General features: G+C 39.4%; 2 protein-coding genes and 1 pseudogene across 2 annotated transcripts; 1 reads left to right on the plus strand and 2 right to left on the minus strand.

The window, feature by feature from the left end:
* On the plus strand, nt 732–3471 carry LOC18768161 (serine decarboxylase). Its single transcript, XM_007200950.2, has 5 exons — nt 732–1226; nt 1319–1550; nt 1658–1851; nt 1963–2099; nt 2710–3471. The coding sequence occupies exons 1-5, from the start codon at nt 914–916 to the stop codon at nt 3274–3276; spliced, it is 1443 nt and encodes a 480-aa protein (XP_007201012.1). The 5' UTR covers nt 732–913; the 3' UTR covers nt 3277–3471.
* LOC18767501 (abscisic acid 8'-hydroxylase 3) lies at nt 4200–6820 on the minus strand. Its single transcript, XM_007199240.2, has 9 exons — nt 6574–6820; nt 6126–6444; nt 5877–6029; nt 5490–5756; nt 5317–5403; nt 5158–5236; nt 4957–5063; nt 4748–4866; nt 4200–4507 (listed from the first exon to the last, which is right to left on the minus strand). The coding sequence occupies exons 1-9, from the start codon at nt 6783–6785 to the stop codon at nt 4417–4419; spliced, it is 1434 nt and encodes a 477-aa protein (XP_007199302.2). The 5' UTR covers nt 6786–6820; the 3' UTR covers nt 4200–4416.
* Nucleotides 7394–10739, minus strand: part of LOC18768865 — a 4844-nt pseudogene continuing 1498 nt past the window's right edge.

Raw genomic sequence — 10739 nt, forward strand, 5'->3', positions numbered from 1 at the left:
TTTATTTTTAATTAATATATAATATAACCATGTATGATTATGATATAATATAATCAATAACTATATAATATAAAATTTATTTAGTTGTTTCAAATTGAATTGAGATTATTTTGAGTTGTTGAGTTAAATTTTATAATTCAATTGAATGTAATTAAGTTGAATGATAATTTAAGAGAAAATTTAAGTGTTATTATGTAGGATAAATATATTTTTAAATAAAAAAAATTGGAGATTCGGGACGGGTTTGGGAGGTAGTCCCTCGATGGAGACGGGAACGAGGATTCCTAATTTTTTTTATCAGTGATAGGGAGCGAGAACTGGAATAGGAATGGTATTGCCATACTCGACCCTAATTTGGCTCGTTGTCATCCCTAATTAAAAATTGTCATCCCTAATTAAAAACAGTTACTTATTCACCCGATATCCTCTTCTACCTACCATTCACGTGATATGCCACAGGCACATGCATACCACATGTAACTTCCAACATTTTCCACACGCATCAATGTGTGTATCTAGTTGCTAATCAAAATTAATTAAACAAACCAAAAGTGCTTATAGAGTTTTGACTGATTATTACATGCGTCGCCAAATCTGCTGATATCACAAAAAATAAAAAATCAAATTTAATTACCAACCCGAAAAATAAAAATATATTGCCACGATTTTAATTTTCATGACAGGTTGGCATTCTCACAGACTCACAGATCCATTTAGAAATGAGAAATGAGATTTTTTTGTTTTGGTCAAAAGAAAATGAGAGTATAAATAAAACCAAGGCTCCACCCTCTTCTTTCTCCTCACAAGACAACTCTCTCTTTTCTCGTTCTGCTGCTTCAACTCTCCCTACTTTCGATTACATTTTAATTTCTGTTTTTTTTTTGGGGTTTCAACTTTCAACTTTACAAGTTTCATGGATCGCAAGAATGAGGCCGTGGCGATGGACTTGCTATTGGAGGATTTCGATCCGACGGCTGTGGTTGCAGAGCCTCTGCCTACGGTCGTAACCAGCGACGTTAACTGCGATCTTATCGGAAAGTTGGCCGAAGATCTCAAAGGCAGCCTAGAGAAACCGATGGTGCTTGGCAGGAACGTGCATACCACGTGCCTGGCCGTGACGGAGCCCGAAGCCAACGACGAGTTCACCGGCGATAAAGACGCCTACATGGCTAGCGTTCTTGCTCGCTACCGCAAGACCCTCGTCGAAAGGACCAAGCACCATTTGGGTACTTTTCATTTCTGTGATTTTTTATTGCAGTGCTTTGAAATCCAAGCAAGAATCTTGAATCTAAATTGTGGGTTTTGCTTGGAAATGCAGGTTATCCTTACAATTTGGACTTCGATTATGGTGCTTTAACGCAGTTGCAGCATTTCTCCATCAACAATTTGGGGGATCCGTTTATCGAAAGCAACTATGGAGTCCATTCGAGACAGTTCGAAGTGGGTGTTCTAGATTGGTTCGCTCGGTTGTGGGAGATTGAGAAGAGCGACTATTGGGGATACATTACCAATTGTGGTACAGAAGGAAATCTTCATGGAGTTTTAGTTGGGTACGTCAAGTGTTTGATTAATTATTCGTGTGAATTTATTCTTCATTCTTTAGCACATTAAACTAAAACAATTCGATTTGATGTACAATTCATTTGCGTTCTTGCAGGAGAGAAGTATTTCCAGATGGGATTCTGTATGCTTCTCGAGAGTCGCACTATTCGATATTTAAAGCAGCGAGAATGTATAGAATGGAATGCGTAAAGGTTGATTGTCTGATCTCTGGTGAGATTGATTGTAAGGATTTCAGAGCTAAGCTTGTTCTTAACAAGGATAAACCAGCCATCATCAATGTTAATATAGGTATGTGTAAGAGTTAAGAGAGACATTGATACAAACTGAATTCATCCATATATTATAGGCTCCTTGTGATTTTGTTTGGTTGGTTGATATACTGAATTGCTTGAACTGCAGGAACAACTGTCAAAGGAGCTGTTGATGACCTGGATCTTGTCATACAAACCCTTGAAGAATGTGGATTCAAGCAAGACCGGTTCTACATTCACTGCGACGGAGCATTATTTGGACTCATGATGCCTTTTGTCAAACGTGTATGTCATCTCATTTCAACTCTTGTAGTTGTTGTGGATAGGAATCTGTCTCTTATACCTTGTGCCCATTTAACTCCTTTGGTTCAGACCAAAAAAATAAAAATAAAATAAACTCCTTTGGTTCCAAAATTTTGTGAATTTCGTATCAAGAGTTTTCCCACTGCAATTTTGTCGTGGATGTTATTTGTTTCTTATATTTAACCCTATACAAAAGCCTGCTCATTGGATTGTTCTGCTTTCAGCCTTTCTGGATGAGAGGGTGGATTTGGCACTAATATTTCATCGTGACAAAAATAGTTTATAATATTTCCTTCAAAGTTGGGCTAAATGAATGATACTGATATCTGTTATTGGATAGTATAGTAAATGAGCATAAACTACTATCTTTGTTTGACAATATTAATTTACTCGAAGATGAATAACCTTGGAGAAGTTTGGTCCCAACTCTGTTGGTATAAGAATGGGATTAGAGTGAGCTTATATTTGTAAAAGCTATTGTGAAATAGCTGTGGTAATATTTGGTGTTGCTTCTTCATTATAATCTGCACATGTATTTTGTGTGAAGGATATCTTTTTTTCCCCCTTTCTGACTATATTTGGTGGTAACCAGGCACCAAAAGTTACTTTCAAGAAGCCCATTGGAAGCGTCAGTGTTTCTGGTCACAAGTTTGTAGGGTGTCCAATGCCTTGTGGTGTTCAGATAACAAGGCTGGAGCACATTAATGCCCTTTCAAGGAATGTAGAGTACCTTGCGTCAAGGGATGCCACAATCATGGGAAGCCGGAATGGCCATGCTCCTATCTTCCTATGGTACACCCTCAACAAAAAAGGTTACAAAGGGTTCCAAAAAGAAGTCCAGAAATGTCTTAGAAATGCTCACTACTTGAAGGACCGCCTTCGTGATGCTGGGATCAGTGCCATGCTGAATGAGCTAAGTAGCACAGTTGTGTTTGAGCGGCCGAAGGACGAGGAGTTTGTTCGCAGGTGGCAGTTGGCTTGCCAAGGAAATATTGCCCATGTCGTGGTGATGCCAAGCGTCAACATCGATAAATTGGATGATTTCTTGAATGAACTAGTTGAAAAACGCTCAACTTGGTACAATGATGAGAAAGTTCAGCCTCCCTGTATTGCAGCTGATGTAGGAACTGAGAATTGTGCTTGTGGGCAGCACAAGTGATTCATTTTTTCGCACTGAGCTTTTTGTACGGTAGTTTTATTTATTCCTGCAGCTTTTTGTAGGTTCTAGTTTTGTTTCAATGGGTTTTCTCCCCTGGTTCTTGTGAACTCTTGTGAAAATTCCTGTATCAGTGGACTGCTTTTATGGTGGTTCAACTATTACTTGATGCATCAGATGCAAGTTTTTGTTTTGTCATACAACTGTGCTGAAAGGCCCTAACACACTGCTCTGAAAACAGACCAATAAACTGGAACATAATTTCCAAATGCCTTTGCCATATCTCAGATTAATTTTAGCATCCTACTCAACTATAACCTAAATAGCTAATGGCCTTCAAATCTAATATGAGGTTGAATCTCTATTGCTATTTTTCTTTTGTTTTATTTAAAGGTTGTCTGTAACACTGCCAGCAAGAGGGCGCAGTTTATTTTCACTCTAAAATTTTCTTGATGTATACCAAAAATTGATTTCTCTTGATGATTCCTGGAGACTCTAAAATCATCATTCTGCCTCACTTTGAAAGAGGCTCAGCGTTTGAGGAGACATTGCCATATAGCAGAAACTTGATAAGACATGAATCATTTGTTGCAAAAGGGTGATCCCGTTGGAAGTTGATAATAATATCATGTAATGGGACCCATGAATTAATGTTGATGCAACAAAATTAAGACTTTGTATGTATGGTATAGACTTGGCTACAACAAAATATGCATGTGTGTTAGACCAGTTGGTCAGGATAGTGAGGTCGTTCTCTTTACACCCAAGTCGAATCTTCCTCTTTGCATATTTGATTAATTTAGTGTAATTTAAAATAAAAATAAAAACAAAAAAGGTGATGTATTAATTGAAGACCATTCGGTCTTTATTTGTTGACAACTAGGACGAAAATGGTTGCTTTTACGGTTATAAATAGATGCAAAATGTGAGTAGAATCTAGATTCTTCTCTCATTTTTATGTAGTATTCTTGTACACTACTTGGGTAAGTTGAAACAGATCGATCTTATGCATCCATGATAGAAGTAGACAACTTGTACCATTTGAGCAAGACGTGCCCAATACCAAGAAGCAGCAAAATTACACAAAGACAAGCTTAGGATTATTCTTATCAGTGCCTTGGGATTTTCTTTAACGTAAATGTCTCAAAGTGACTCAACTACAATCGGATACTTGTTTTTCGGCATCCTTACAAGAGTTGGCTGGACTGAGTCGTCTTTCTCCAGAGGGATCCACCTGTAACAGTGATTAAATCCAGAATCAGAATAAAAGTTCTCTGAAAATTCAGCTCAGATGGTTAAAGTTATCCTATCCATCTCAACCATTTCCAACTGCATGAAAAATTGGACAAATCATATGTTTTCTCTATACGTTCGATTACGCTGCACAGTTTCTATTTGACTTATGCTTATAGCTGTTAATTTTTTATATATGATTTTAATATTTTAAACTGAAAGATGTCATTCTTCATCTTACTTGTATCTGCAGACCAGGTGATGAATGAATACTGAGATTTCGAGCTTGGCCAGGTTGATTCCGGGGCACATTCGCTGTCCGCTACCAAATCCAAGGAAGCTAAAAGGCTTTAGGGGTGCCTGCATTTTTTTTAACAATTATTTAACAATACAATGGTTTCAGGAAGCTACATATATCAACTGCAAATTGCTGATATGAAAATAGCTTACATCAAACCTGGAGGGATCAAACTTTTGAGGATTGGGAAAGATTTCTGGGTCATGGTGAATGGAGACAACATCCAAGTTAACAGACCAGCCTTTCTCTATTTTGTATCCTGTAATGTGGAAAATGAGTTAGAACCATGTAGTCACACTTGTGCAGTAAATGTTGGCTTTTGTTATCTCTTTTTTGGAGACAAAGTGTCGTACCATCAATCTCGAAATTCTGGGCAGCTTTTCTTGAATTCCAAGGTAATATAGTGGCTCTTCTAAGAGTTTCATTGATTACCTGAGATTCAACACTCTAGATATCAGTTGTCAGCTGATAAGTTATAACAGAAGAGCTTTAAAGATTAATGAGCTGATTACTTTGGCGGTGTATGGCATGTTGTTAACTTCATCCCATGTTAGATTTGCTCCATTTTCTCGGTTTGATTGAATTTGTTGATGCTCATCCTGTAAGTTCGACACTTTTTATATTTTAGTCCTCTGTGGAAATCAAATATCAATGAAAACTTTGCCTTGGTGGCTAGATACATTACTCTTAGTTGTTCCAGAACAGAAGGGTTTTCTCCAAGGAATTTAATAAGCCATGTGAGAGCAGCAGTCGTAGTATCATGACCTGCAACCAACAGAGTTAATATGTTGTCCTTCAATTGTTTATCAGTGAGTTTATCTTTATCATCTTCATCCCCTGCTGCTTTGCTATGTTTCATTATCAGTGATTCTAAGAAATCTTTTTGGAAGCCTCCTCCACTTCTCCTTTTAGAAATGACTGAGTCCAACATTGCATACATCCTATCTCGAGCCTGATAAGATAGAACGAAAGTATCAGAGATAAATTCCAACACTATCCATACAACATTTGAAGAAGAAAAATGTGTGTATTCATTACTGTTCCAAACTGATGAGCTATGAAGAAGTGATACCTGAATACCAAGATGGAAAGCTGTTCCCGGGATTTTAAATGGCAAGGATGCAAAGGAGGAAGAGATGAGTTTAAAATTGGATCTAAACTTCTCCTGCTCTTCACCAGCAGGCTCCAAGCTCATTATCATGTTGCCGATAACTTTGAGAGTGAACTGCAAAAACATTAGAATATTAAGTTGTTTCCCTGGAAACAGTGTTACAGTGAAGATTAAGAAATGTTCTACTTGACTTGGTAACCAATACTAAACTGTAGAAGCTTCTTCAAGAACCAAAACTGTTCGTCCGGGCCACTGTTCTAATGTCTCAATTGCAAGAGTATTGATAAACTTAAAATATTTTTTAAGGCCATCAACTGATAGGGGCTCTGCAATCAACCGTCTAAGCCGCTTGTGTTCTTCTCCAGTGGTTTGGAGCAAGCTGGTAGGCCCTAGCACCTGCTGCCCTGTGTAGAAGAGGTTTAAGCTCACCATCCCATCTTTTCCTGCTAACAACATCTTGCTTGCTTCCCTCCCAGTCATGAACACAGTGAATCTACCCAACACACTAGTCTTGAACACTTTCCCATACCTAAAAAATAAATTACTAAGCTCAATATTGAAAGATCACAATAGATATCTTTTGGAAAATTTGGAAATTCATTTTTTAATGCAAAAGTCAAAAGCAGATGCGGGGGCAGATTTTGATTTAACTGATTACCTCTGCTGCCTCTTGTTCACGAAGCTGTAAATACCAGATGGACTTGAAAACTCTGATATAAATGAGAAGCTTTCTCCCACAATTGGCCAACCCAAGCTACCTGGGATGTCCACCAAGCTCTTTGGTGATGAAGTCCAAGAGTGCAGCACAAAGAAAGCTGACAAAACAAAAATTAATACCAGTGCCAAGATGACTAAGATGAACAGCTCCATTGCAAGTTGGCTAACCAAAAGTTATCAAACGATCATATGAGTCTTTTGACTTTAAAATATAATAAAAGGCACACTTGAAATAATTCTGGAAGTAACTAAACATGACTGCCATTACTTGTACTAAAACCATCATCTCATTCGACGGCTTTGTAATTAACGTTAGCGCTTAATCAATCATTATTTAATTACATACGTGAAAGCTTATGTATGTTCTTGTTTGACATTTTTCCTCTGCTGGCATTTCTAGGAGCCCTCTGTTTTTCTTATGTGTTTCTATTATTAGGCTGATTTTTTTAATCTGCTTTGGTGCTAATAAACCAATTTCCTATAGTAGTCACTTGTCAGTGGATGCTTAACCGCATTAGTCTTCAATTGTGGCAGATAGTGACAATTTCATTGCCGGCGGCTTGCTTGTCTTACAAAATCTCCATATTTTATTAAGAAAAGTATTAGATATTGCCGCTTGTATTTTGCCGAGCAAAAATACAAACAATATTAGTTCAAACCAAGTGGATTAACAAAAACGAAGTAAAGAACAACTGGGGATACTGATCACAATGTGCCATGATAGATTCCCACTGGGCGGCTTGCTTATCTAGATTCTTTGTGCTTTCCCCTTTTTTTTTGTCTTTTGAGAATTTTTGTTTTCTGGTCTGATGTCTTTTGAGATTAGGGTTGAGATGCTTAAAAGCAACAAGAAGCACTTGTTAATTGTTGCAAATAAGACAGATATTATAGTGGAACATTACCATCTGAGAGAGTTCATAGGCATGTCAGATACATAGTTACTAACAACATCACAATGTTTCAAACAATGACTTTGCCGCTTGTATAGCATCTTTCCCCAAAACCAAATCACATGTAAATGCTTGATTGACAAAATTTAGATTAAGCTGGAAGCCCTCTGTTTCCATTTTTCTAACCATGTATTTACTGAAGCATAACTAGTAGCTACCAAGTCATCTGAAGCTCTTAGATAGAACAAAATACCTTTCGTACATTTACATAGCTTTTGAGCTGCTACCAGTCTACCCACATTGTTAAGCTCCACTTTTACATGTGTCCCTCCCTTCATCCTGAACTTTATTAATCCCTACCATATGATTTCCCCTTTCACCTTATCAAGGACTTCAAACCTGGGGTTGGCCACCATCAACATAATTTTCCAACTTATCGCACGAACCTGTTGGTAAATAACCCTTTTTTCTCAATAATCTCAAAATCTCATGTGCTGATTTCATATCTCCCTTCTCTTTCAAGTACTTAAGACATGCGTACAAAGTCGAATGGTTAAACTTCCGTCCTGGTCGACTTGACATTTTTGCTGCGTTTTTCATTGCTTCCACTGCCTCTCCCATGTGACCATTCATATGATATTCCGTAGCCAAAATAAGAAATGCGCTTGCATTCCCCTTTCCGCTCTCCATAAGCTTCTCTACATATGATTTGGCCTTCTCAAACAGACCTTGCCTGCAGTAAGCAGTGACCAGCAAGTTGGGTATTCTAATGTCATAGAATTTGACCCCAGATTCCCATTCCTGCACAATCTTCTCAGCGCCGTCAATGTCACCCAGCTTCATTAACGAACTCACCATACATCGATACCCATTGCTGTAGAATCCTACGGTGTTTTTGTGCAAATCCCAAATCCGAAACACCTCATCTTTATTACCAATAACAGCATATGAAGTCATCAGGCGTTCATAACCAATTTTCCTTGTGTCATTGTCAATCAGTTGCTCCGATCTCCTCAGAATGTCGTGTCCTCTCCAACAGTCCAGCCTTCAAGCACGCTTTCGCTGCAACAAAATAACCACGCCAGTCCATGGTGACCAGAGGATCAGCTTCCATCTTCACCAAAAGCTTTTCCATTTGGTCGAAGTCACCAGTGGCTGCATACGATAACATCCTAAGTTTCAATGTTTGAATGTCATAACCAAAGTTTTTATTCTTCCATCTCTTCGACTAGAACGTGTAGTTTTTCATATTCACCCGTTCGAAAATAGAGGGATACCATTGCATTATAATCCGAAAATCCTTTCGCAAAACCCAGATTTACGACGTGTATAGCAGTATAAGAGAGAACCATACACTACTCTACATGGGTATGGGATGCTATCTCCGGGAGACAGATCGTGCTTCATCACATCACTCATCCATTCTGAAACCTCGAGTGCTTGGCTATGGCGACGGGAATTACGGAGCTGCTTGATGAAATCTTTGATCTCTGATTGCGCTAGAGGAAAATTTGACATTACCAGAATGAGTAATGGGAAGGGAGGCACCGTTACCAATGAGAACCTGATCAGAAGTGGTGGAGACATTTGTGAGCATGCGAGCGTCATTAGTCATGTGATTTGTGGCACCGGAGTCTAAGTACCAATTAGGATCAGAGGGTTGAGAGATGTGCATGCCAGCAAAAGGAGGCGAGAAGGCAGCATCACGGGTAGACATGGGGCATCGAGCAGCAATATGGCCAAATTGTTGGCAAGACCAACATTGAAGAGGACGCGATGTTGGAGGAGGCCCCAAGACGCTAGAGTTGGGTTGGGAGGGACGGTATGGTCAGTGAGGGGATTGACTGGAGCCTGGAAAAGAGGCACGAGTGGACCCACCAGAGGAGGGACCGAAGCGAGGAGACTGGGAACTATGGCGGGTGCCACGGGGGCCACGTGGATGGCTGGAACGGTGAGACTGGGGTTGAGCAGTGTAAAATGCTTGCGGCGTTGGCTGAGGAGCCATAAGAGCGGTGAGAGATTGTTGGGCTTCAAAGGCTAGGAGATGAGCACGGAGATCAGCAAAATTGGGTAATGGGGGGAATTGCATGATAGCGGTGATGAGCATGGCGTAGTCGGGGCCCAGGCCACGAATCACATAGCTGACCAAATCATCAGAGGAAACCGAGGCACGTATGGCTGCCAATTGATCAGATAAGCTCTTGGCAAGAGCATGATATTCAGAAATTGGCTTAGTCCCTTTGGTGATGGAGAGAAGTTGAAATTTGAGATGGGTGGCATTAGCAAGAGATTGTTGAGAAAAGTTTTGACGAAGACAGTCCCAAACTGCCTGTGAAGTGGTGAGACCAACAACTTGAGCAAGGACCGGCTCGGTGAGAGTGGAACGAAGAATACTGATAAGAGATTAAGCGGTTTGATACCAGGTAAGATATTCTGGGTTGGGAGAGAGGACCACGGGTTCCAGAGCAGCATCAACAGCTTTTTTGGTGGGGGTGAGAACAGTAGGGGGGCATGGGTGAGAACCATCAATGAATCGCCAAAATTTTTGGCCAATAAGATAAGGTTGGACTTGACTTTCCCGGAGAAGGTAATTGGTTTCCGAGAGTTTGGTGGAGATAAGAGTAGAGAAATTGGGGAAGGAGAGAATACCAGCCAAGAGGGAGGAGGAAGATGAGGAGGAGGAGGAGGCGGAGGAGGCCATTGAAGGGAAGGGAAGCAGAAATTTTTTAAAGAAAAATGGAGGCTCTAGATACCATGTAGAAACAGATTCTTTTCATGTTTCAAATAAGCACTGTTACATGGGTTTTATACATGTTTGTTAGTGGTGTAGGATGGGCGTGTTTGTTACACCGTGCAAGCTTGGATTGGCTGCTAAAGTTTTATTCCATGTTTGTTTCACCCTGCTCTAATTTTAAATGGGATTAAGGCTCAGTTTGGGATTGCTGTCACTTTTAAAAAAAGTTGTTTATGCTGTGCTTTGAAAATAATTAGCTGTAAAGTAAAACAATTCCATGTTTGATAAACAATATTTTTAAAGTGCTGTTAGTGCAAAAAGTAATGTCAAAACCGTTTGGTAAATTTTAATATAAAATTGTTGTAATTGTGAATAATGACTAAAATAGACACGATGTTAAAAGTGTTATGTACTAATCATGTGATGGTAGTGGTAGTGGTAGTGATGGAGTGGAGGTGGTGGTGGTGATGAAGGTGGAGTTGG

The sequence above is a fragment of the Prunus persica genome, chromosome G8 (genome assembly GCF_000346465.2).
Source record: "Prunus persica cultivar Lovell chromosome G8, Prunus_persica_NCBIv2, whole genome shotgun sequence".
NCBI classification, from domain to species: domain Eukaryota; kingdom Viridiplantae; phylum Streptophyta; class Magnoliopsida; order Rosales; family Rosaceae; genus Prunus; species Prunus persica.

Coding starts and splice junctions, on each gene's coding strand:
- LOC18767501 (XM_007199240.2), bottom strand. CDS start 6,785: ATGGAGCTGTTCATCTTAGTCATCTTGGCACTGGTATTAATTTTTGTT. Junction 6,445..6,573: donor GTGAACAAGAGGCAGCAGAG/GTAATCAGTTAA, acceptor TTTATTTTTTAG/GTATGGGAAAGTGTTCAAGA. Junction 4,867..4,956: donor TTGATCCCTCCAGGTTTGAT/GTAAGCTATTTT, acceptor AAAAAAATGCAG/GCACCCCTAAAGCCTTTTAG.
- LOC18768161 (XM_007200950.2), top strand. CDS start 914: ATGGATCGCAAGAATGAGGCCGTGGCGATGGACTTGCTATTGGAGGAT. Junction 1,852..1,962: donor CATCATCAATGTTAATATAG/GTATGTGTAAGA, acceptor CTTGAACTGCAG/GAACAACTGTCAAAGGAGCT. Junction 2,100..2,709: donor TGATGCCTTTTGTCAAACGT/GTATGTCATCTC, acceptor GGTGGTAACCAG/GCACCAAAAGTTACTTTCAA.